Raw genomic sequence first — 22911 nt, 5'->3', positions numbered from 1 at the left:
TCCCTCTGTATGCAATTATTTTTTCTTCTTCTTTGCGAAGCAGCCAATTAGATAAAAATGCTGGAATGTTTTTTTTTTTTTTTTTTTTTGGTAGGAAAATATAGATATTTCTTAAAATATTCATAAATCTGTTATCGTAATCTTTATTAGAACACATCTTTCCAATTTTTTCCTTCTGTTTTGCACAGTCAGTACTTCCTTACTGTTTTTACAACTCTTCCCTCTTTCAAATAAGTCACGTTCTAACAATTCAAACATAAAATCCTTGTCTTCTATTTTTTGTAAGGTTTTTAATTTTTTATCCTCATTGGGGGGGGGGGGGGTATATAAAATTTCAAAATAGGGGATTATTGGGAGGTTATCAATAATGATAATAATAGCAACAACAACAAAAATTATTAAAAATATCGAAATGGCCCTGAATGGAGCTTTGCCCCCAGTTACCTTCGCATGGCCCTGATGTTTGGAATAGTGAAATTAAAAATTGGGTAATTTCCTTATTTATAGTTGGTAAAGATTTATTTTCAGTTTCAGCATTTCTTTTTCTAGGATTCTTTATCTAATCCATGCCAGCCAGATAAGTGAAAGAAATGGTGTTTATTTCTTCTTATATATGTGGAAGCAAATAATCAAGGTGGAGCTCTCTTTTATCATTATCATTAAAAACATAAAACTCCACAAAATAATCACAAACTTTGCCTGCATTCAAAAATGGAATGCCAAATAAATAGTTCATCCATTTTACTATATCTGATTCTAAATTTTTGTACTTGCAGATTAACTTGCTTTTGCTGTGTGCTTTTCTGATGACTTTTTTGAGCCAGGCAGAGCCATTTTTTGGCTTTCTTAGTCAGCTGCTGGCAAAGGTTGCATGATGAAAATAGTTTTTCTTCTTTCAAGTCAGAAGAAAATAAAAGTCAGGTGGTTTTCCCTCCGAGTGGATTAAGAATCCCGTGATTTGGTTAATGTTTTGTCTCATACCCTAAATGGAACTACATTATTGTGAATAGCCATTTCAAAACCAACATCTATAGATTGCTGCCTTAATACTAAATAAATGACACATCCACTTTTGACAAAAATAATTTCTTTTAAGTATGTTCCTTTTTTCAGGTAACAAACAGAATGGCAATGCAATGTGATGCCCTCCTAGCATAACATGTAATATAAATAGCTGAAAAAAGTATTTTGCACAATAATTAAAATTTCCATATGAATAAATTCTGGAAGTTCTGTATGAAAATTTCCTATTAGTAGCACATGGAAATACCACAGTATTCTCTGCTGTGTCCATCCTTCTGTTATTCCCTGAGCTTTTATTTTTGTGACTCATCAGTAAGGGAGAACAGACCTTACTCAACTCTTTCAGTTCCTTATACACTTCAGTCAGATTTCCCCTTAAGATGTTTAGTTGTCACACTTTGCACTCATTACTAGTTGGGTCACCCTTCTTTGAGCCTTCTCCAGAAGTTCTGTATCTTTAAGTGTGGTCTCAAGAATACAGTATTCCAAATGTAGCTGAACCACTGTCCTGTATAGAGGGATAGTATTCTTCTTCATACTAGAAAAGATCCTATAAATTATGGACAAGACAACTCATGCCTTCCTAACCTTAAATTTAGTAGCATTAAATACAACTGATCCAAGTCTTTTTTTTTTAAAGCAACATGGCTTGGCTCAAATTGTTAAATACCCTTTGCACCTTCAAATCATCAGCAGACTTTGACAGCTTCACTTCCATTGACTACTCCTGTCAATATCATTTATGAAAATTAGAAATAGGAGGACCTAAAACTAAGCCCTGATGTCTTCAGTGTGGATCATTTATGATCACAACTGCCTCATGCCTTTTAGTTAATTTTTGACCCAGCACAGGATCCTTACGTAGTTTTTTTCATTTTATACAGCAGTTTTCCATGAAGGACTTATCAAAAGTTTAGTCCAGAGATATGTCAAAATTGTTTCTTGTATTCAACTATTTAATGATCGTATCAGTAATTTACCAGATTGCTCAGGTATGATCTCACCTTAATGAACATTGCAGGATCTATTCAAGGATAATTCTTGCTAAGGTGGGGTTTGTAGTCTGAATCACATCCTTAGAATCCATGATCTTTCCCCAACACAAAAGTCAAATTTACTATCCTATAGTTACCCAATTTCTCTTTAGCACCACCTTTGTGGATTGAGGAGACATTAACACATATCCAGTCTAAGGGAATCTTCTTGGAGTGTAATGATGCTTTCATTAACATTTCAATTGGTTGGATTCATTCATATGAAACCTTTTTAATCATAACTGAATATATACTTCTCCCTCTAACTGCAATAGTTTTTTTTTTTTTTTTTTCAAATAAAACACTTTTCTGAGATCTTTATATCGCATATTTTGCAGTAATGAGATTCCTTAATATTGTCCAGGAGTTTGAGCTTCCTTTTGACTGTATATGTCATTAAGAAGTATCCATTCAATTCATGTGCCATTTCTGCTGGGCTTTCCAGGGACCAACCCTGCAACCAGTTAAGGGATCCATTTGATTTGCTCTTCTATTTTTTTGTATATGAGAAAAACTCTCCTATCCCCATTTTTAGCTCATTGTTAGTGCTTTCTCATAATCAGCATTCACCTGTTTTACCTCATCACTGAATCAGAACCATGTGATTGCACTTGCTTGTTTCTTTTGCTCAATTAAACTTTTAACCTCAACAGTCATTCATTTTGGCATCTTATGTTTATGGAACTTGACTCCAGGTATGAATACATTTATGGCTTTGAGGATAAATCCTTTAAATATTTCCTGTAGTATATTTATATCTGACAGCATACAGTAAACAGAGCCCAATAAATATCTCATTCAGTCACAGCCCCCCCCCCCCCCCATAATTGAAGCTTTTAGCTTTGATTACATAAATTTCCTTAGATACTTTTTCCATTTTATGCTATTTTTGGTCATGAGTTATTGGTTTCCTTATTGTCAAGTTTTTGATACAGTTATGCATGTTATAGAGAACCAGATCTAGGATATTAGACCTCATTAACTCTCTCAGACACATTTGATAAATAGCAGTTATCCCAGTTTGTTGAAACAACTGTTATCATATAGTGTATTTCCAATCTACAAGAGGTATATTAAAGCTACACTACAAGAGGTATATTTAATATAATGAAACAGCCATTCTTGCTAGCCATTCAATCTGGCAAAACAAATTTTTTGTCATGCTCTTCAGCTCATTTTGCCTGTAACATATCCACCCTGTTATCATCCCTTTACTGCATGTAATTTTGCACTATACTGACTCAACATGATCAACCTTGATCTGACTCAGGGAACATTATTACTACCACAGGCAGTTTTTGATCAGAAATGCTATTTCTCCATTCTTCTGGCACAATCTCTCCTGAATACATAATATTCACTGAAATGAAATTCTTCATTTTGTACCTTCTGAGTTTGGCTTTCTGATACCATGTATCAGAAAGCCCAACTACATCAGTATTAATTCACTTAATGAAAAGATCAAATTTAATTTCTTTATAGTACTTTGGCATTAGTGTACAGACAAATTAAATTTTGGACTTTAATAATTTTGACAGCAGTGTTTCTTTTCCCTAATTAAATTACAGAATCTGAGAAGCTCTCATTTTGGTAGAATTGGCAAACATGTTTAAGGAATCAAAAGTCTCTAGAACAAGCAAAAAAAAAAAAAAAAAAAAAAAAAAACCCTGCCTTTATTTGTACAAACGCTTTCCATAACAGTAAGTGAAAGTTTATTTCAACAATGAATAATTGCTCTCTGACCAAATTAAAATTTTTTTCATATCTGTTTTCAGTTTATTTGTCCCTTTTAAAGCTTTATACATTTCAATTAGGTTACTATGTAGATGTCATGTTTCCAGAGCTCCATTCTTTTTTTGGTAAGAATATTGTTTTGTGCTCCCAGCTTACTCAAAGTTGCTCTTTTCTACCTGGTATATGTCCTACACAACAGAATTACCTCTTTGTCCCTGCTTGCAAAATTCCTTTTTTTCATTTATCACCACTGAGTCATGCCTTTATCGTGCTAGTAACTTGCCTCCAATGTCACACTGATCCAGTTTATATAATGCCATAATTATTCTTTGCTTCTAATTCTTTTGCGACAAACAGATATCAGCTGATGAGATTGGTCAGCCATGATCTCTTTTTTTAATAAATCTGTGTAGCTCTACTCTCATCAAGATAATCTTGCATTACTTTAACTATTGTCTGTAGTTTCCCACTTCACCCCCACATCTGAATCACTCTTGTGAACAGAAGGTAGATTTGCACATCTCCAATCTGCAAGGACTTCTTCTAAATTTAAGGATGCTCTTGTTATTATGGCTAAGGATTTGACTACTTTTTTACTGTTTATTTTAATATAATTGGATAGATTCCAAGAACCCAAGGTGCTTTGTTTATGTTTAGCTGCAGCAAGTTCTTTCCACCTTTTCTTTCAGTTATTATAAAATGATTTATCTCCAAATTGGTATTTAGATGTCTGCTAACTCCAATTCTAAAAGCTTCATGTGTGAATATAGATATAACATATTGATTCTTTTCTTTTTTTTTTTCCAGCAACCTGAACAGGATCATAAACAGTTACATGCCATTTATACCCTATGGATCAACACACACACACACACACACACACACACACACACACACACACACACACACACACACACACACACACACACACACACACACACACACCCCTCTTTACTTGTAGTGTTAAGATATGCATAAGAATTCCTTGCTACTTTTCTCTGCATTCTCATAATATTTCGTGGCATGCTTAACTCTTTGAATAATGAATATTTAGAGTGGCAATCGACGTTTACTGGCTATACAATTTTAGAATGCAATATGCTTCTTAACCAAAAGCATATCGCTCCCCCATCACGCCTGACCTTTCTGTACACAATATCAGAATTTGCTGAATTAACCATCAAATTTATTTATTATACTGCTAGCATTAATAGTGTATAAGCAAGTAAAGTAGGGCTCTGTAGCCGAGTGGTCAGGAGTGGGTGTGCAGTAGCACATGCTCCTTGAGTAGACCGGGGTTCAAGCCCGATTGCTATATACGGTCGATCTGCAAACCTGCACTGGACCAGCGTGGCAGATTATGTCTATTTCCCTCACTGTGAATTGAGGAGGCTTCCATCTTGCAGTGGGTTGATAATGGCTGCAGTTTACCTTTTAAGCAAGTAAATGTGTGCCTCTTTGTGTAATCATTTTTACCAGAAAATAAAAGTAATACCTATAAAAGGAAATACTGGTCTTTGGTTACAACATTGCTTACTGAACTGCAGTAAATGTTTTCATTCCATTTTCAAGTGTATACAGAAAAGTCTGGCATGAGTTTATCCATTCATGAATATTTTTTACAATTAAAATCAATCCATTTATGAAAATATAAATTTTATTTTGAACTTTAACAAGACATGGTACAAGAAATTCTGTGCTTAAATAACTGGATGAATGAACACACAATTTTTTAAAAAAAAAAGTGTACATAAGTTTAAAACTCATAAAAAAGTGACAATGAATAATGCATTTGTGCTTTAATAAACTAAATACAATAATGTGCACACTATACAAAATATTTATTGCAGAAGTATTTCCCCCCTAGAAAATCTTAATGAAAAGAGATCTGCACTTTGAATGCTTTCATATCCAATGAATGTCTACTATGTAAATGATGTTACAATGTGCATGCTTTTTATATACAGCAATTCAAAATAAGTGTTATCAATTATGTATTAAATTTATTTTGTGTGTATGTGTATAAGATAATTGTATAATTTTTATTTTAATATTCTTACAGGCATTACTGCGATCACCTCAAGTTATGAAATTCTTGTATGACCAACAGCTGGCCAGAAGAAACCATCTGTAACTGATCATCAGTGTATCCCCTTAATATCAGAAGCCATGTTTTACACACTATAACAGCTATATTTTGTTTCATTTTTGCAAAATAATAATAAAAAAAAATTGTTTCAGGCAACTCTGCCTTTGGTATTTGTCAAGAAATATAAAATAACACATTTACTTCCACATTACGTGGAGTAAATAGAACTGGATGTGTTTAGATTTTCTTTCTTTTTTAACTACCCCAACATCAAAGTATGAGCTTGCATTACAATTAATCAATGGAGGTAGCTATTACAAAATCAGCTGCTGTTCAGAAATTACCATAATTTGATTAACTTCTTTAAACTGTGGAACCTCTTTGAGATGTAGATATTTTGGAGGTCTCTTGTTCCAAAAGTCAGGTTTTGTATAAATGTTTTAATACACTGGTCTTTAAGTATGTTCATGACCTTTTCTTCAAGGAAGCTGTAGATGAACTAGATCCACAAGAACTCCGATGACTGCCAAGAGTTAAAGAAAACAGTTTTTTTTGGGGGGGGGGGAGAGAAATCACACACACACACAATTTCCTTCCATAAGTTCTATAGGATATGCCTGATGTTCAAGTTTTGTGACTTGAACTTCTGGTATTAGAGAAATAGGTGAAAAAAAACATGCTTATACTAAATAATAGGAAACATGGCACAATAAATGTGAATTTATAAAATAAAATTTATAAAAAAAAAAAAAAAAAAAACCCATGCCTATTGATTTTATAGGATACCACCTCCAGCATTTTGGCTGTAGAATGATGGTGCACGTCATGGCAAGAACCTGCTCTATAATTATAGAAACCATCTGCAAAGGGTTATGCAAATTAGAAAGGGGGGAATAATTACACCACATGGGATGTTGCCTCAGCAAATCCCAATGGGGGGGGGACAACCAGATGAATGAATGAAAATCCATTTATTCACCACTATTGGTGTCACCTTTGAGTCAGCCTGTTGGCTAGCAGGATGTAACATACATAAACATTTCAGATAACTTTGAACAAACTTATACATTTTTTAAAACCTATTTACGTTTAACATAAAAATATACAATTTGTAGGTGTTTTATACACATTTATTTATTATTAGCCATATGGTGCAAGAAAGCCTGAGGCTTATGCTGCACCAGCCAAAAAAAATTTAGTTACCCAGACAGACAAAGAGACAGGAGGAGGGAATCACCAAGAAAGAGAAGAATGATGATATCCAGCTCAGGACCCTGGGTGTGCCAAGCCCATACTCACCAGATGTGAGCCCCTGGGTATTAAGCTTATTACTAATAAACACATAAAATAAATTATTTGTACAATCTGTCCTTTTGCAAACAGCTGGAGATTAAGACATGTGGTACGAAATTACTTCATTTGGTTTTAACAGTTCCCAAATTTCACAATTACAAAAACTAATGAGATTTACAGAATTTGTTTCCTTATAACAAACAAAACAATGTTTTGATCTAAAACTGTTTTTTTTTATAAGGAATGAAGTATATGAGCCTTATCTTTAGAGGTTTAACCACAATTTGAATATTATGTTCAGATGTAAATTAAGTTTGTTTTCAGGTTTGCTGGATGATCCTAGTCAAAAACATTGAGTTTGAACTGCAGTCATACTGTATTTTTCTTTAATTCACCAACTTGTAATTCCATTCTCTTTATTTTTCCCTTTGTTTTATTACTGAGGGTACTTTCTTTTTGGCAAGGTTCATTGATGTTCCAAATATGAGCTAGCTCGTCCGACTTATTGACTGCTTATATTGTACATGAGGTGATCAAATTGTTTGAGGTTGCAAGGCCATTTTGCTGTAGTCAATGGGGCATGATCACCTTGGCATAAGTACTCATTTGGTGAGGTAGCTTATATGCATCTAGTATTAGGTGACTGCATGGGAAACAGTGCTGTGGCTGCTAGGCATTAAACACAAACTATCCAGATTGTCAACTTGATAGATGTAGTAGTAGTGGCACGTGATACAAGAAAGCAAATGTATGAGCTTATGCAGCATCAGCCAAAAAAAAAAAAAAAAAATCACACCATTCCCTCCAAATGCCTGTCCAGTACCTCCTTAAATTTATTCAACCTATCAACTTCCACAGTGACAGATGGAAGTTCGTTCCAGCAATTAACCACCCGCTGGCTAAAGGCAAATTTCCGCACATCTATTCTACATCTGTCCTTTCTTAATTTGAATTTATGCCCCCTTAGGTTTGTAATCTGAACAAGTGGAAGGATCCCATCAGAATTCAGCGTGCTCAACCCATTCAAGGCCTTATACACCTCAATCAGATCACTGCGCAGGGCCTAGTCTCCAACCACTGCAATTTGCAGAACTTAAGCCTCTCTTGGTAAGAGGATCCCTTCATTCCCCTCACCAATCTTGTTGCCCTTCTCTGTACACGCTCAAGTAAATCTACATCCTTCCTAAAATGAGGCCTCCAGACCTGTACGCAGTACTCAAGGCGTGGCCTGACCATTGCCTTATACAGAGGGATAATTACCTCATTTTCCCTTCTAGCAAAATTACTATATATCATTGACAAAACCCCATGACCTACCTTGGCAGCCTGTCTGTATTGCTCAGAAAACTTCATATCTGCCTGCACAATTACTCCCAGGTCTTTTTCATTTTCTACCACCTTAAGTGTAGTACCACACAGTTGGTACGTTTCTCTGGGGTTACTTCTACCCATATGCAGTACTTTGCATTTGTCAAGGTTAAACTTCAGTTGCCACTTCTTGGGCCATCTGCCCAAATTATATAGATCCTGTTGCAGTAGCACACTGCCATTACTGTCATTAACAACCCTGCCAACCTTTGTATCATCTGCAAACTTCGACACTAAGCCTGATATACCTTCATCAATATCATTGATAAATATACAAAACAACAGTGGACCCAACACCGAACCCTGTGGGACTCCACTAATAACATTAGTCCACGAAGAGCAGCGTCCATTGATTACCACCCTCTGTCTTCTCCCACTCAACCATCCTTTTATCCATTGTGGGAACCTACCCTTAATACCATTCTGCTCCAATTTGTACAGTAGTCTTCCATGCACAAGTTTCAAAAGCTTTCCTGAAATCCAAATATATGATATCAAAATTATTTTTTGCATCCAGTTTCTTTGTAACCACATCATAACCACATTTAAAACTGCTAGCTTCAGGGGAGACAAAGACAAATAGATTAACAGTAGCGACTGGCAGAGGTGAAAGAGATTCTTGCACTGCTTCTGTTGGAATGAGCAGAAGCCTGAAAAACAATATGCAGGATATTTCAGAGACTGCTGGAAGTCATTGCGGTACAAGTAAACACATGGGTTGTGTTAGGGTAGCTAAGAATAGAAACAGGTGCATGTATACTTGCGTGTACACCAATGCTAGGAATTTAGTAAATAAATTTGATGAATTTGAGGTTTTGCTCAAAACATCAAAGGCAGATATTGTTGGGATATCAGAGACTTGGTGTCACACAGATATAAGGAATGCAGAACTGGAATTTGGGGAGTATGTCTACAGAAAGGATAGACAGGATAGGAAGGGAGGAGGGGTTATGCTATTAATTAAAAAACACATAAAATCCAAGGAAGTGAAGCCAGGCGACAACGATGGACAGGGCAGTGTTGAGTCAGTTTGATGTGACATAAGCATGGGTAAATCAAAATTGAGAGTAGGAGTGTGCTATAGGCCTAATGACTCTGATGAGTATAATAAGATACGGTACAGGGAAATAGAATGGGCCAGTAAATCAGAGTCTTATAATGAGGGATTTTAATTTCCCTGACTGACTGATATTGACTGGAATTTGTGGGTTGGTCACTCACACACTAGCAAGGCTTTTGAGGATTTATTGGATGATTGTTTTCTACACCAGCATGTTCGGGAGGCAACTAGAGGGAGTAATACTCTTGATGTGATTATCAGTAGTGATTCTTCATGCATTAAGACTCTGCAGATAAAGGAACCACTAGGTGGCAGTGATCACAGTTTGCTGAAGTGAGATTTACTCAAGGAGGTAACTACCATCAGAGGTAAAGGGAAGGGTTTTTGCTTTCGTAAAGGCGACTATGATGGGCTGAGACAGTATTTAAATTCTATACAGTGGGACCAACTGATGATGTTACTAACAGCAAATTCAAAATAGGAAGCATTCAAGGAACTAATCTTGGAAGCTACCAGGCTTTACATACCAACCAAGAAATATTGTTCCAGGTTCAGGCCTAAATGGTTATCAGATGAACTAATGAGACATATGGCAGAGAAGAAAAATGCATGGGATACATACAAATTAATGGGTGACATGGAAGCCTATGATAGATATAAGTTGGTCTGTAACCAAGTCACAAAGGAGATTAGGCAGGCAAAGGCAGATTATGAGACATCCTTGGCAAAGGATGCAAAGAAAAACAGAAAAGAGTTCTTTACCTATTTAAACTCAAGAAGGAAAGGGATGAATCAGATTGGTCCACTGGATGTTGATGGTTCAACAGTAGAGGATCCTGCTCAGGTGGCTAACAATCTAAACGAGTATTTTGCATCTACATTCACACATGAGGAGTTATTCAGGAAGGGGAATGTCGTAGGTGAAGTAAACATTGGCAGTGAGCTAGATGATTTTCTAATAACTGAGAGGAAAGTGGAGAAGAAATTGTTAAGGATAAACATAAAAATGGCACCCGGGGTGGATGGAATTTATCCAGTTATATTAAAGGAGGCAGCAAAGGAAGTAAGCAAACCCCTAGCCATAATTATGAGAGCTTCTTTAGACTCAGGGGAGGTATCCATAGACTGGAGATGTGCAAATGTATTTGCACATCTCCAGTTCACAAAGGAGGATCAAAGGCTGACACAAGTAATTATAGACTTGTTAGTTTAACTTCGGTTCCAGGAAAATTAATGGAGGCACTGGTTAAAGAAGCACTGCAGGATCATCTGGACAAGAATTCAGTTATAGCTCAGACACAGCATGGTTTTGTTAAGGGCAGGTCTTGTCTGACCAATTTGATTGGATACTATGATGTAGTCACAAAAGAACTGGATGCAGGGAATAACTTTGATATTATATATTTGGATCTTAGAAAGGCTTTTGATACTGTTGCGCATGGAAGACTGCTGCACAAATTGGAGCAGTGTGGCATTGGTGGCAAATTGTTGCTATGGATAAAGGGATGGTTGAGTGGCAGAAGACAGAGAGTGGTAATCAATGGACACTGCTCAACGTGGACTAATGTTATTAGTGGAATTCCTCAGGGTTCAGTGTTGGGTCCATTGTTGTTTTCTGTATTTATAAATGATATAGATGATGGTATATCAAGCTTAATGTCCAAGTTTGCAGATGATACAAAGGTTGGCAGGGTTGTTAAGGACACTACTGATGCTATGCTGCTGCAACGGGATCTGGAAAGGTTGAGCAGATGGGCTGAGAGGTGGCAAATGAAGTTTAACATTGACAAATGTAAAGTACTACATATGGGAAACAGTAACCCCAGATCAACGTATCAACTCTGTGGTATTACGCTGACATTGGTAGAGAATGAAAAGGACCTGGGGGTAATTGTGCAGGCAGATATGAATTTCTCTGAGCAGTGCAGACGAGCTGCAAGAGTAGCTCATGGTGTCTTGTCAATGATATACAGGAATTTTTCTAGCAGGGATAGGGATGTGATTATTCCCTTGTATAAGGCATTGGTCAGGCCAAACCTTGAGTACCATATACAGGTCTGGAGGCCTCATTTCAAGAAGGATGTAGAGCTGCTGGAACGAGTACAGAGAAGGGCAACAAGATTAGTGAATGGAACAATGGGTTGCTCTTACGAAGAAAGGCTTAAGTTTTGCAAATTACAGAGTCTGGGGACTAGGCATCGGCGAGGTGATCTGATAGAGGTGTATAAGGCTTTGAATGGCTTGAGCATGCTCAATGCCGATGGGATTCTTCCTCTTGCTCAGAATAATCAACTCAGAGGGCATAAATTCAAATTGAGGAAGGACGGATGTCGGATAAATGTCCGGAAATTTGCCTTTAGCCAGCGGGCAGTTGGTTTGTGGAATAGACTTCCATCACTTGTTGTTGAAGTTGATAGCCTAAACAAATTTAAGGCTCAGCTGGACAGGTATTTCGAACGAATGGAGGGGTAAAATGGGAGTAGTGGTTGTGCTTTTTTTTTTTTTTTTTTGGCTGATGCTGAATAAGCTTGCTTTCTTGCATCATATGCCTCTACTAATTCTAATGCTAATAATATCCTATCCAATTTGTCAGACAAGACTTTCCCTTAACAAACCCATGCTGTGTCTGAATTATTGCTGCAGTCTTGTCTAAATGATCCTGCAATGCATCTTTAACCAGCGACTCCATTATTTTACCTGGAACAGAAGTTAAACTAACTGGTCTGTAATTACTCGTGTCACCCGTCGATCCCCCTTTGTGAATTGGGGATACATTTGCACATCTCCAGTCTGTGGGAACCTTCCCTGAGTCCAAGGATGCTCTCATAATTATGGCTAAGGGTTTGCTTAGTTGCTTTGCCGCCTCCTTTAATATAACTGGATAGATCCCATCCACCCCAGGTGCTTTTCTTACGTTTAACTTCAACAGTTTCTCTTCCACTTTGCTCTCAGTTATTACAAAATCATTAAGTATCCTGCTACAATTTGATAACCTTCTGCCATTTTCAAACCTTAATAATTCCTCACGTGTGAATGTAGATGCAAAATACTCATTCAGTTTGTTTGCTATCTGAGCAGGATCATCAACAGTCGAATCATCGATGTCAAGTGGACCAATCAGATTCATCCCCTTCCTTTTAGAGTTTATATAAGTAAAGAAAGACACGAAACTGATCAAATGTAGATCTGTTATGTGTATGCTAATGCAGTACAAGCTATACACAATTTGGACTCATTGCAAGAATCAAAATCTAAATACAGGAGATAGTGCACATGTGGAAAGTCTTTTGTGTGAAGGACTTTATATGGAACAAGAGATGCATCCCTATCACACTGAAACAGTCCACTGTACATGGCTATTACAGAAGTGTGCAGAGGATCTTATGTTCTTTATCAAGATCCTATGAATAGATGAAGCAAACCCATATAGCATGAGTAATACCAACAGTGTTTCTCTTTCAACATCTGGGATGGAATAGTGCGGAATATGAATATTAGTCCACACAGGTTACTGGAACATCTCGGTGAATTTAGACCTGGAATATACACCAATACATATGTATATTTGTAATATTTGTAAAATTATAATTTAGTCCTTTGGATAAAAGTGAAATCTGGTCCTGCGATAGCGTACACGAGGAAAGATTTGTAACCTGTAGATATGTCGGTTCGTTGAATACTGGGTGAGGGGGTGTTCGTGAACTAGCTGACATATTCTGTGGTAGTACGTTGTGTGTATGTGGGGGGGGGGGTTGTCACGCAACTCATATGAACTTGGTTGCAAGCCCGCGACAATGTGTTAGAATTTGCATGAACGCATTGACCTATCCGATAATGTTTGCAACTTATTAACGTGTCTGTTTTTTTTTTTATTTCTGAGGCCTGTGCTTCCCGTCGCAAATCTATGGAGGTCTTCAACACAGACCAATCGTTCGGACGTAGATAATTTTTTAATTTATCGCGAAGCTTCCTAACCCGGGAAAGGTATTTTTGTTTATTCGTATATCGAGATTTTAAGGCAAGGTTAACAATATTACGCGATGTCGCCAGTGTTAGTTGTTTTATGCCTGAAATTTTTTGATTTTAATTAACCCTGGCAAACTTCGGAACAATGTTTTACAAATATTATTATCAACGTAGAACATATTGAGTATTACAGCTCTGATTCATACTAACCAATACATATGGTACATGCATGAAAGACATCAGTTGATAACTTTGTGGATTTATGCTGGAGAATCAGTCTTTTTCACTCAATTCGAACCTTTTCCATCCCGTCTCTGACTTAGTCATATAGAGGTCTCTATTGCCAAGGTTGTGGAGAGTCTGAAACAAAGATGATTCAGTTCTTTTGCTCAATGAGGAAGTATATTATGGCTGCATGCAACTGTATGGAGCACATGTTCCTACTGAAAAATGTATAAATACTGACATAGCAGAAATTTCATCAACTGGCAGTGAATCATTTTCAAATATTTTGTGGACTAGTTTCCAGTACTTCTGGGTGTCATTAAAGGTAAGGATGAAGCATTAGATGTTTTTCTGCATCAGTCCTGTTAATTTCAGTGGGAGATCTGACCAAAACTTATTATGACAGAAGAAAGAACTGACATACAGTGGTCCGTGTTTGGACCACTGATAAGTGCACAAGGTAGTTTGAATATAATGAATTATCTCAAGTTATGCTTAGCATTTCAATAATTCCTCATAGCAATGCGGAGTGTCAGAGAATGTTCAATGAGGTGAGGTGGGAACAAAGTGCTTCTGACAGCAGGGAGTGTTTAAGAAGGAAACGTCTGCAACAGCATCCTTCTTGAAGCAATCAAAATCAGTGGATATTTAATTGAATATCAGAACAGAAATTCAGACAGAAAAATGTTAGGCAAGCCAATGTGTAAAAGCATATTGTATAATCCTCTGCCTGTATTTTAATATAAAATGTTATTTTGTTAGTAAAATTTAATTTCTAGTGCCATGGGGACTAAGAAAACCTCCTGCTTACAAATGTCTGATATCCAGCATTTCTGAAAGTCAAAAGTTGGCAGTTATGATGAAAATGTTCCTGCACACTTCATCCAATTGGTAAGATGCTTCCCGAACAACCATTACCAGGACACTGGATGGGTCATGGTCAATCCCAGGGGTTCACAACTGGTGAGTATGGGTTTGGCACATCCAGGGTCCTGAGCTGGATATCATCATTCTTCTTTTTCTTGGTGATCCCCCCCCCCCTCTCTTTTGGGTGTAATTCAGAAAATTTTTTTTTTGGCTGGTGCAGCATAAGCCTGAGGCTTCCTTACACCATATGGCTAATAATAATAATAATAATAATAAAATAATAATACTCTAGTAAAATGGCCTATTTATTCATCGGGTCTGATTTTTATTTATGAGATAACATCAAAGGCATGGCATACATCACCAATATAAATATTTGTCAGGAATTTTGGCAGTATGTTCACAATGTGGATTCAGAAAATAAAAATCATTTTTATTTTCTTAATTCACATTGATTGTGCTGTGTGTGTGTGTGTGTGTTTTACATTATTCATTGTATTTCAATGTAAAAATGCCATTTTGCATAACCTGGTAAAGTCATGAAAAATTTTAACTTTGGTTTTTGGAAAAACCTAAGAACATTTGATTTCTTTTGTTGTCAACCCACTGGAGAATTTATGATGCAATTCCAAATCACCCTGTATATACATATATATAGAAACACAAAAAAATTATAATAAATTACAAAATTTACTGTATAGTTTGTTCAGCATAATTTAAATCAGTTAACTACATTTTGATATTTGCTATTTGACATACATTAATTAGATATTTAAGAAAATTAGCATTAGCATTAGTAGAGGCATTTGATGCAAGAAAGCAAGCTTATGCAGCATCAGCCAAAAAAAAAAAAAAAAAAACACCCACTTCCACTTCACCCCTCTGTTCGTTCAAAATACCTGTCCAGCTGAGCTTTAAACTTATTTAGGCTATCAACCTCCACGACAAGGGATGGAAGTCTGTTCCACCAACCAACCACAAGCTGGCTAAAGGCAAATTTCCGCACGTCTATCCTACATCTGTCTTTCCTCAATTTGAATTTATGCCCTCTCAGGTGATTATTCTGAGCTAGAGGAAGAATCCCATCAGCATTGAGCATGCTCAAACCATTCAAGGCTTTATACACCTCTATCAGATCACCTCGCTGGTGCCTAGTCTCCAGACACTAATTTGCAAAACTTAAGCCTTTCTTCGTAAGAGCACCCCTTTGTTCCATTCACTAATCTTGTTGCCCTTCTCTGTACTCGTTCCAGCAGCTCTACATCCTTCTTGAAATGAGGCCTCCAGACCTGTATACAATACTCTAGGTGTGGCCTGACCACTGCCTTATACAAGGGAATAGTTACCTCCTTATCCCTGCTGGAAAAATTCCTGTATATCATTGACAATACTCCATGAGCTACTCTTGCAGCCCGTCTGCACTGCTCAGAGAACTTCATATCTGCCTGCACAACCACCCCCAAGTCCCTTTCATTCTCTACCACTGTCAGTGTAGTACCACAGAGTTGATACGTTGCTCTGGGGTTGCTGTTTCCCATGCGTAGTACTTTACATTTGTCAATGGTAAACTTCATTTGCCACCTCTCAGCCCATCTGCTCAACCTTTCCAGATCCTGTTGCAGCAGCATAGTGTCAGTAGTGTCCTTGACAACCCTGCCAACCTTTGTATCGTCTGCAAACTTGGACATTAAGCTTGATATACCATCATCAATATCATTTATAAATACAGAAAACAATAATGGACCCAACACTGAGCCCTGAGGGACTCCACTAATAACATTAATCCACGATGAGCAGTGTCCATTGATTACCACTCTCTGTCTTCTCCCCCTCAACCACCCCTTTATCCATAGCAGCAATTTGCCTCCAATGTCACACTGCTCCAATTTGTGTAGCAGTCTTCCATGTGCAACAGTATCAAAAGCCTTTCTAAGATCCAAGTATTTAATATCAAAGTTATTCCCTGCATCCAGTTCTTTTGTGACTGCATCATAGTATCCAATCAAATTGGTCAGGCAAGACTTCCCCTTGACAAAACCATGCTGTGTCCGAGCTATAACTGAAGTCTTGTCTAAATGATCCTGCAGTGCTTCTTTAACCAGTGCCTCCATTAATTTTCCTGGAACAGAAGTTAAGCTCACAGGTCTATAATTACTTGTGTCAGCCTTTGATCCTCCTTTGTGAATTGGGGTCACATTTGCACATTTCCAGTCTATGGGTACCTCCCCTGAGTCCAAGGAAGCTCTCATAATTATGGCTAAGGGTTTGCTTACTTCCTTTGCTGCCTCCTTTAATATAACTGGATAGATCCCATCCACCCCGGGTGCCTTTCTTGTGTTTATCTTCAACAATTTCTCCTCCACTTTACTCCCAGTTATTTCAAGATTCTGTAGCTTACTGCTAGAGTTGAATACACCTCTGGCATTCCCCTCGCTGAATAACTCCTCATGTGTGAATGTCGATGCAAAATATTCATTTAGTTTGTTAGCTACCTGAGCAGGATCATCAACAGTTGACCCATCAATATCAAGTGGACCAATCTGATTCATCCCCTTCCTTCTAGAGTTTACAGAAGTAAAGAACTCTTTGCTGTTTTTCTTTGCATCCCTTGCCAAGGATTTCTCCTAATCTGCCTTCGCCTGCCTAACCTCCTTTGTAACTTGGTTGCATATCAACTTGTATCTATCATAGGCTTCTGTGTCATGTATTTTTCTTCTCTGCCATATGCCTCATTAGTTCATCTGACATCCATTTTGGCCTAAACCTTGAACAATTTAAATTCCTGAAATTAAAAGGTTAGACTGAATGCAATGATCTAAAATTCTGGGATTTTACAACTGTGTAAGATATGAGAGCATTTTATTGCTGTAAGAATCCAACTGTTTATTTCGAAAGAATTATTACATACCATAGCTACAATAGAATAGCTCCATACGTTGTATATCATATGGTTAAGTTACGTTTACATTAAGTGTTAGTTAAATGATGCGAGGAAGAAGGCTTTTTCTGCATCAGCCAAAACAAAATAAAACAGAATATTCTTACCATTCCCATTTCCACAAGATCACCATTCGATTTCACTTTGAATTCAGCCATGCTCACTGCTTTTGCCACATTAGGAGCAACTTATTCAGCAGGTTTGACAACCTGCTGCCCATAGGTGAACTTCATGAGATCCAATTGTGTTATTCTCTAAGATTTTGTGTGCCCCCTGGCTCTTGTCTCACCAATGAGAAAGAACAGAGCTCCCTTGTTTATTTTACATACGAAAGAGGAAGGTCTGTGTCTTATACAACTCTCCTTATATTCCCATTTTTAAACTTTGTAATCTACATATTCTAAGCCCTTTATATGTGCATCAATTTACACTCATTGCTAATCTGGGCAACCTTTGAACCATTGCCTGAAGTACTATGTCTTTTTTTTTTTTTTTTAGGTATGGTGTCCAGACCTGAACACAAAATTCAAAATGTGGTCTAACCATTGTCTTGTAAAGAGAGTAGTAGAGGTCTGCACAGGCTTGGGTTGGATAATGCAAACTATGTTCAGGTACAAATAATTGTAATGAATTGTTATTTCAAACATTTTGGACTTGTTCGGGCTATTTCTTATATATATATATATACAGTGGAACTTATCTATATTACCAATTTTCGCAAAACATTGCACCCTGAAACGAAATTACGTGTAAAATTAACCCCATATAACGAAGTGTTAGTCTCTCTATAACGAATTTTTAAAAAAATTAGTAAAAGCATTTTTGAAGATTTTCAAGCATTTACTGCTAAATAGCCGCTCAAATATACTGCCTCCTTCCCTCCGAAATTTCGCATTAGCATCTGGAATTAAATAATCATCCTTTTAGTGAACACTTGTGGCCATTGACACCCGTAGGAGGGTCTTTGTTTCATCTTTGTTACAGTTATTAAACCAAATGGGTTTTCTTAAAAGTGGTCGTAAACTTTACAATAAATAGAGTAGATTTGTAAATTGATGTTGGCTCAGGGGAAAGCGAAATTCGCTGCGGTAAACCTTTAGCAAGGTGTGGCAGCAATATATAGAATGCTACCATAGTCGGTTTTTAGTAACGCCTTCTGAGTGACATTCGCTTCTCACCTCAACTGTACCACGTGACCTTCATGTCAATCATTATATGATATGTCCATTCTCGTCTAACTGGACTCTCAGTAGTTGGTTTTCATGAATTTTTTTTTTTTTTTTTTTTCCATTCGTCATCAATCACATAGGCTATATGCTCTTGTTTTTTTGTTTTTTTTTCTGAAAAGTAACATACAGCATACGTTAATCATAAATTTTCTTTCATGTATATATGAATGATAGCAGAATAAAAGAAATTCACAAAGTCGTATATTTCTTTCTTCGAAGTGAGTGATACTGTTGAATTGGCAAACGAATGTCATTGAGTAGGAGGTAGAGTACTAAAAATTCACTATATGGCCAGCGCAGCAAAGTTTGCAGGGTATGTATCGGCAAGAGCTGCAGTCCAGTAATTTTTACAATTGCGAAAACAATGTTGAAGAGAAAGTGTTTAAGTATTAATGATAAAGCAAAGATTGTTACGATATTGACTAGGGTTTTAAGAAAAAAGATGTTGCGGAGAAATATCGCATATCTGCAAGCAGTTTATCTACGATTTAAAAAAAATCGAGAATCAATTTTAAATGCAATTGAAGGAGGAGCAGACAAGAAGTGAATTAAGTTGTGTATATACAAAGATGTTGATAAAGCTGTTCTAAAATGGGTGCAAATGATACGTAAAAAGAATATCCCAATATCGGGCCTAATAATTAAGCAACAAGCCCTGAAATTTGCACAGTCCCTTGGACATACAGAATTTAATGCGAGCACTGTGCGAGAATTTAATGCGAGCGAATGATCACTGCTGATAACCAGATCATGTGCGGAAATTTGCCTTTAGCCAGCGGGTGGTTAATTGCTGGAACAAACTTCCATCTGTCGTTGTGGAAGTTGATAGGTTAAATAAATTTAAGGAGGAACTGGACAGGCATTTGGAGGGAATGGTGTGATTTTTTTTTTTTTTTTTTTTGGCTGATGCTGCATAAGCTCCTACACTTGCTTTCTTGCATCATGTGCCACTACTACTACTACTACTGGGTGGCTAGATAAATTTAAGAAGCGCCACAGAATTGTGGAAAATGTTATTTGTGGAGAAAGTGTTAATGTAAGCGAAGAAGATTGCAACAGTTGGAGGAACAATATCTTAAAGAAGATTTTGGAAAAATATAAGCGTAAGGATGTTTTTAATGCTGACAAAATGGGTTTATTCTTTAAATGTGTACCAAATAGAACACTTGCTTTTAAGGATGATAAATGTTTGGCGGAAAACAAAGCAAAGAAAGAATCGCTGTGCTAGTTGGAGCAAATATGACAGGAAGTGAAAAATTAAGACTTTTAGTCATCGGAATATCAAAAAACCCAAGATGTTTTAGAGGCACAAAATCTTTGGAAGTTGACTACACCTTTTAATAAAAAAGCATGGATGACAAGTGATATTTTTGAAGAATGGATATTAAAACTAGAAAAGCGTATAACAAAAGAAAAAAGAAAAATCGTGTTGGTAACTGACAACTGTCCGGCACATCCTGCCAATATTTCTGTCAAACTTAAAAGTTGTAACGTCAAAACTCCAGCCAATGGACCAAGGCATTATTAAAAATTTTAAATTTCATTAACGAAAGAGAATAATAATGAAGATTGTCAATGCGTTATCAGAAAATAGAAACTTGGAGGTTACAATTAACCTTAGAGATTGCATCTCTAAACTGGCAAAAGTTTGGATAAACAATGTAACTGAATACAGAAGTCGAACAATGACTGGACGAACAAGATGAACTGCCCCTTTCACAACTGAAAAACTTTTGGACATTATTAGAATCGTCTGGAAACATCGAAAATGAAATAACACTGGATAGTTATGTTTATGTAGATCACAGCAGAACATCCAAATGAAGATGAAATACTGCTGAACAGTGTTAGACGCGACCATGATCACGAAGATATTAACGAAATTAACGATAAAAGCCAACTTGCGAAGAAATGATTAACGCTTTTAAAATTGTTTTGGGTCTACAGTTTTGTTAAAAATGTTCCTAATAATGTTTTTAATGCTCTGAACAAATGTGAGGTTTTCTTTGAGAATCGGACAATTTTTTAATTGTACTGTGCAAACGAAAATTACAGATATTTTTAATTTGTGATATTTAACGGCGAAAATTGTGTAAACGTAATTTAAATAAGTATGAAATAAAATACATTAAAAATAAATGTAGATTCGTTTTAATTTTCAAATTAGATAACAATTTCTAATAAAAAAAGATATTCTCTGTATAACGAATTTTTTTGCCGGATTTATCGAATTTGTTATAGGGAAGTTCGACTGTATATATTTTATGTATTTAAATTCTTAATCATTACCATGCCCTGTCTGTGTACTTCTCTCCGCCATTGATTTCATTCCAGTTTCCTCCTCTCTTAATGACATCGGTCTTTTATCTTGTCTTGCCATCTCATTCTTGGTCTCCCCCCTGGTCTTTTTTCACTTAATTGTAAATCAAACATTCTTCTTGGCAAACGCCTCTCATCCATCCTCTTGACATGCCCAAACCATTTCAAATGGGACCTTTCAATCCTATTCTGGAGTTTTTCAACCTGAATTCTCTCCCTAATCACATTATTCCTGGTTTTGTTGCGTCTTGTCTTTCCGGCTATGCTCCTCACAAATCTCACTTCTGCCCTGAATTCTGCTTTCATCCTTTTTTCTCATAGTCCATGTTTCAGATGCATACGTCAGAATTGGTACGTAATAGGCCTGATTTATAGTCTTCTTAAGGCTATAAATGGGTAGAATTGCAGACACTTTCAAATTTAACCCTAATTGCAATTCTGAAATTAGGGTTAAAAGATGATATATGCTTTACAACGTTGTAAACTTTTGCCCCCAGCAGACATACCCTGGTCCTATTCCATCTATCCTTTTTACACAATATATTCCCCGTCTCCCTGACAATAGAGTCACCGATGATAACTAACTCCTGTGGGACCAGTGCATTCTGCCTTGGAGATTGTTGCCTGATGCCCAGGAGTGAGCTCTGGCATTGAATTGGGCAGCTGGTTTTGCTGCGTCTTGTCTTTCCGGCTGTGCTCCTCACAAATCTCATTTCTGCCCCCTGAATTCTGCTTTCATCCTCTTTCCTCATAGTCCATGTTAATTTTTTCAATTTGTTCATTAATTTTTTCGAGGGCATCTACCTACACCTCAAGCTCTCATAGACACCCATCAGAATGCTGAGTTGACGCTTAAGTTCTAGACACTCTCTGCACCTGGCACACACAAAGACATCCTCCTTGGCTAGATTATGTTCCGTTCCAGAGAGTTCGGCAAACATTGCACAAGTTGCACATTTTTTTAGGCTGTGATGCGTTGGAGAATTGCCCCCTCAGTTCTCCCCCAAGTCACAGCATTCCTGCCATTGTTGCTTTTCTGCTTTGTCTGGGGCATGATATTTTAAATTAATAAGATCAATAAATTTAAGTAATTAATTGTCAAAACAACACTATCTAATAGAATCATAAATGCAAGGATGCGAATTAAGCTATATAATTTTACGTTAGAGCTACCTAGTTACCACAATTAAAAATTTGAATTCCCTACCACTCTATACAAAAACAATGGCTGCAAGATTCGAACAAAACAACGGCTTTACATATATTAAGTAGTAATCTACAAAAACTCTTAATCTAAATTAAAAATAAAAATAACCAGCGTATCTAGAACTATATGGCTACTTATAAAGTTCAATATAAAATAAAATTTAGGTAAATAAAATGGCAAATAAATTGCTTTTACGGAGCCTGTAATTCACAGCTGTAATTTTTAGAGAGGAGAGTCAGTGCCCTCTCCCGTAAGAAGGGGTTGACGGAGAGCTTCGAAATAACATCAGGGCTGAGGCAAGGAGGCATCATGTCACCACTACTGTTCATAGCTGTCATGAATGATGTGCAATGTAGAGTGGTGGAACAACTTACATGCATGTTTAAAATTTTGTGTGCTTAATGGACTTTTAAAGTGAAAAATGGAAGAGTCTATCTTATAGATTCATTATTTCTTATGCTCTAAAAAAAATTTTTTTTTTTTTGAAAATAAAAGGTTCAAAAAATACACATTTTTAAAAAATTTAATTTTTTTAATTAAAAAAATAAAAAGTTAAACA

At 36.6% G+C, this 22911-nt stretch overlaps 2 protein-coding genes across 8 annotated transcripts in view; one reads left to right on the top strand and one right to left on the bottom strand.

Annotated features, from left to right (window-relative positions):
• LOC150085548 (uncharacterized) overlaps positions 1-6036 on the top strand; it is a 265285-nt gene extending 259249 nt beyond the window's left edge. For all 4 annotated transcript variants that reach the window (XM_090374108.1, XM_090374109.1, XM_090374106.1 and 1 more), the window contains one exon: positions 5854-6036. In XM_090374108.1, the coding sequence (XP_090230234.1) occupies positions 5854-5925 (72 nt within the window). In that variant the 3' untranslated portion in view covers positions 5926-6036. The remainder of the gene's footprint in view (positions 1-5853) is intronic.
• tho2 (THO complex subunit 2-like protein) overlaps positions 6001-22911 on the bottom strand; it is a 1047711-nt gene continuing 1030800 nt past the window's right edge. For all 4 annotated transcript variants that reach the window (XM_090374101.1, XM_090374103.1, XM_090374104.1 and 1 more), the window contains one exon: positions 6001-6403. In XM_090374101.1, the coding sequence (XP_090230227.1) occupies positions 6346-6403 (58 nt within the window). In that variant the 3' untranslated portion in view covers positions 6001-6345. The remainder of the gene's footprint in view (positions 6404-22911) is intronic.

Source organism: Mastigoproctus giganteus, chromosome 5 (assembly GCF_048544385.1).
Source record: "Mastigoproctus giganteus isolate SK-2022 chromosome 5, ASM4854438v1, whole genome shotgun sequence".
NCBI lineage: Eukaryota > Metazoa > Arthropoda > Arachnida > Uropygi > Thelyphonidae > Mastigoproctus > Mastigoproctus giganteus.
The sequence above is the reverse complement of the archived record's forward strand: the minus strand, read 5'-3'. Positions and strand labels throughout refer to the sequence as shown.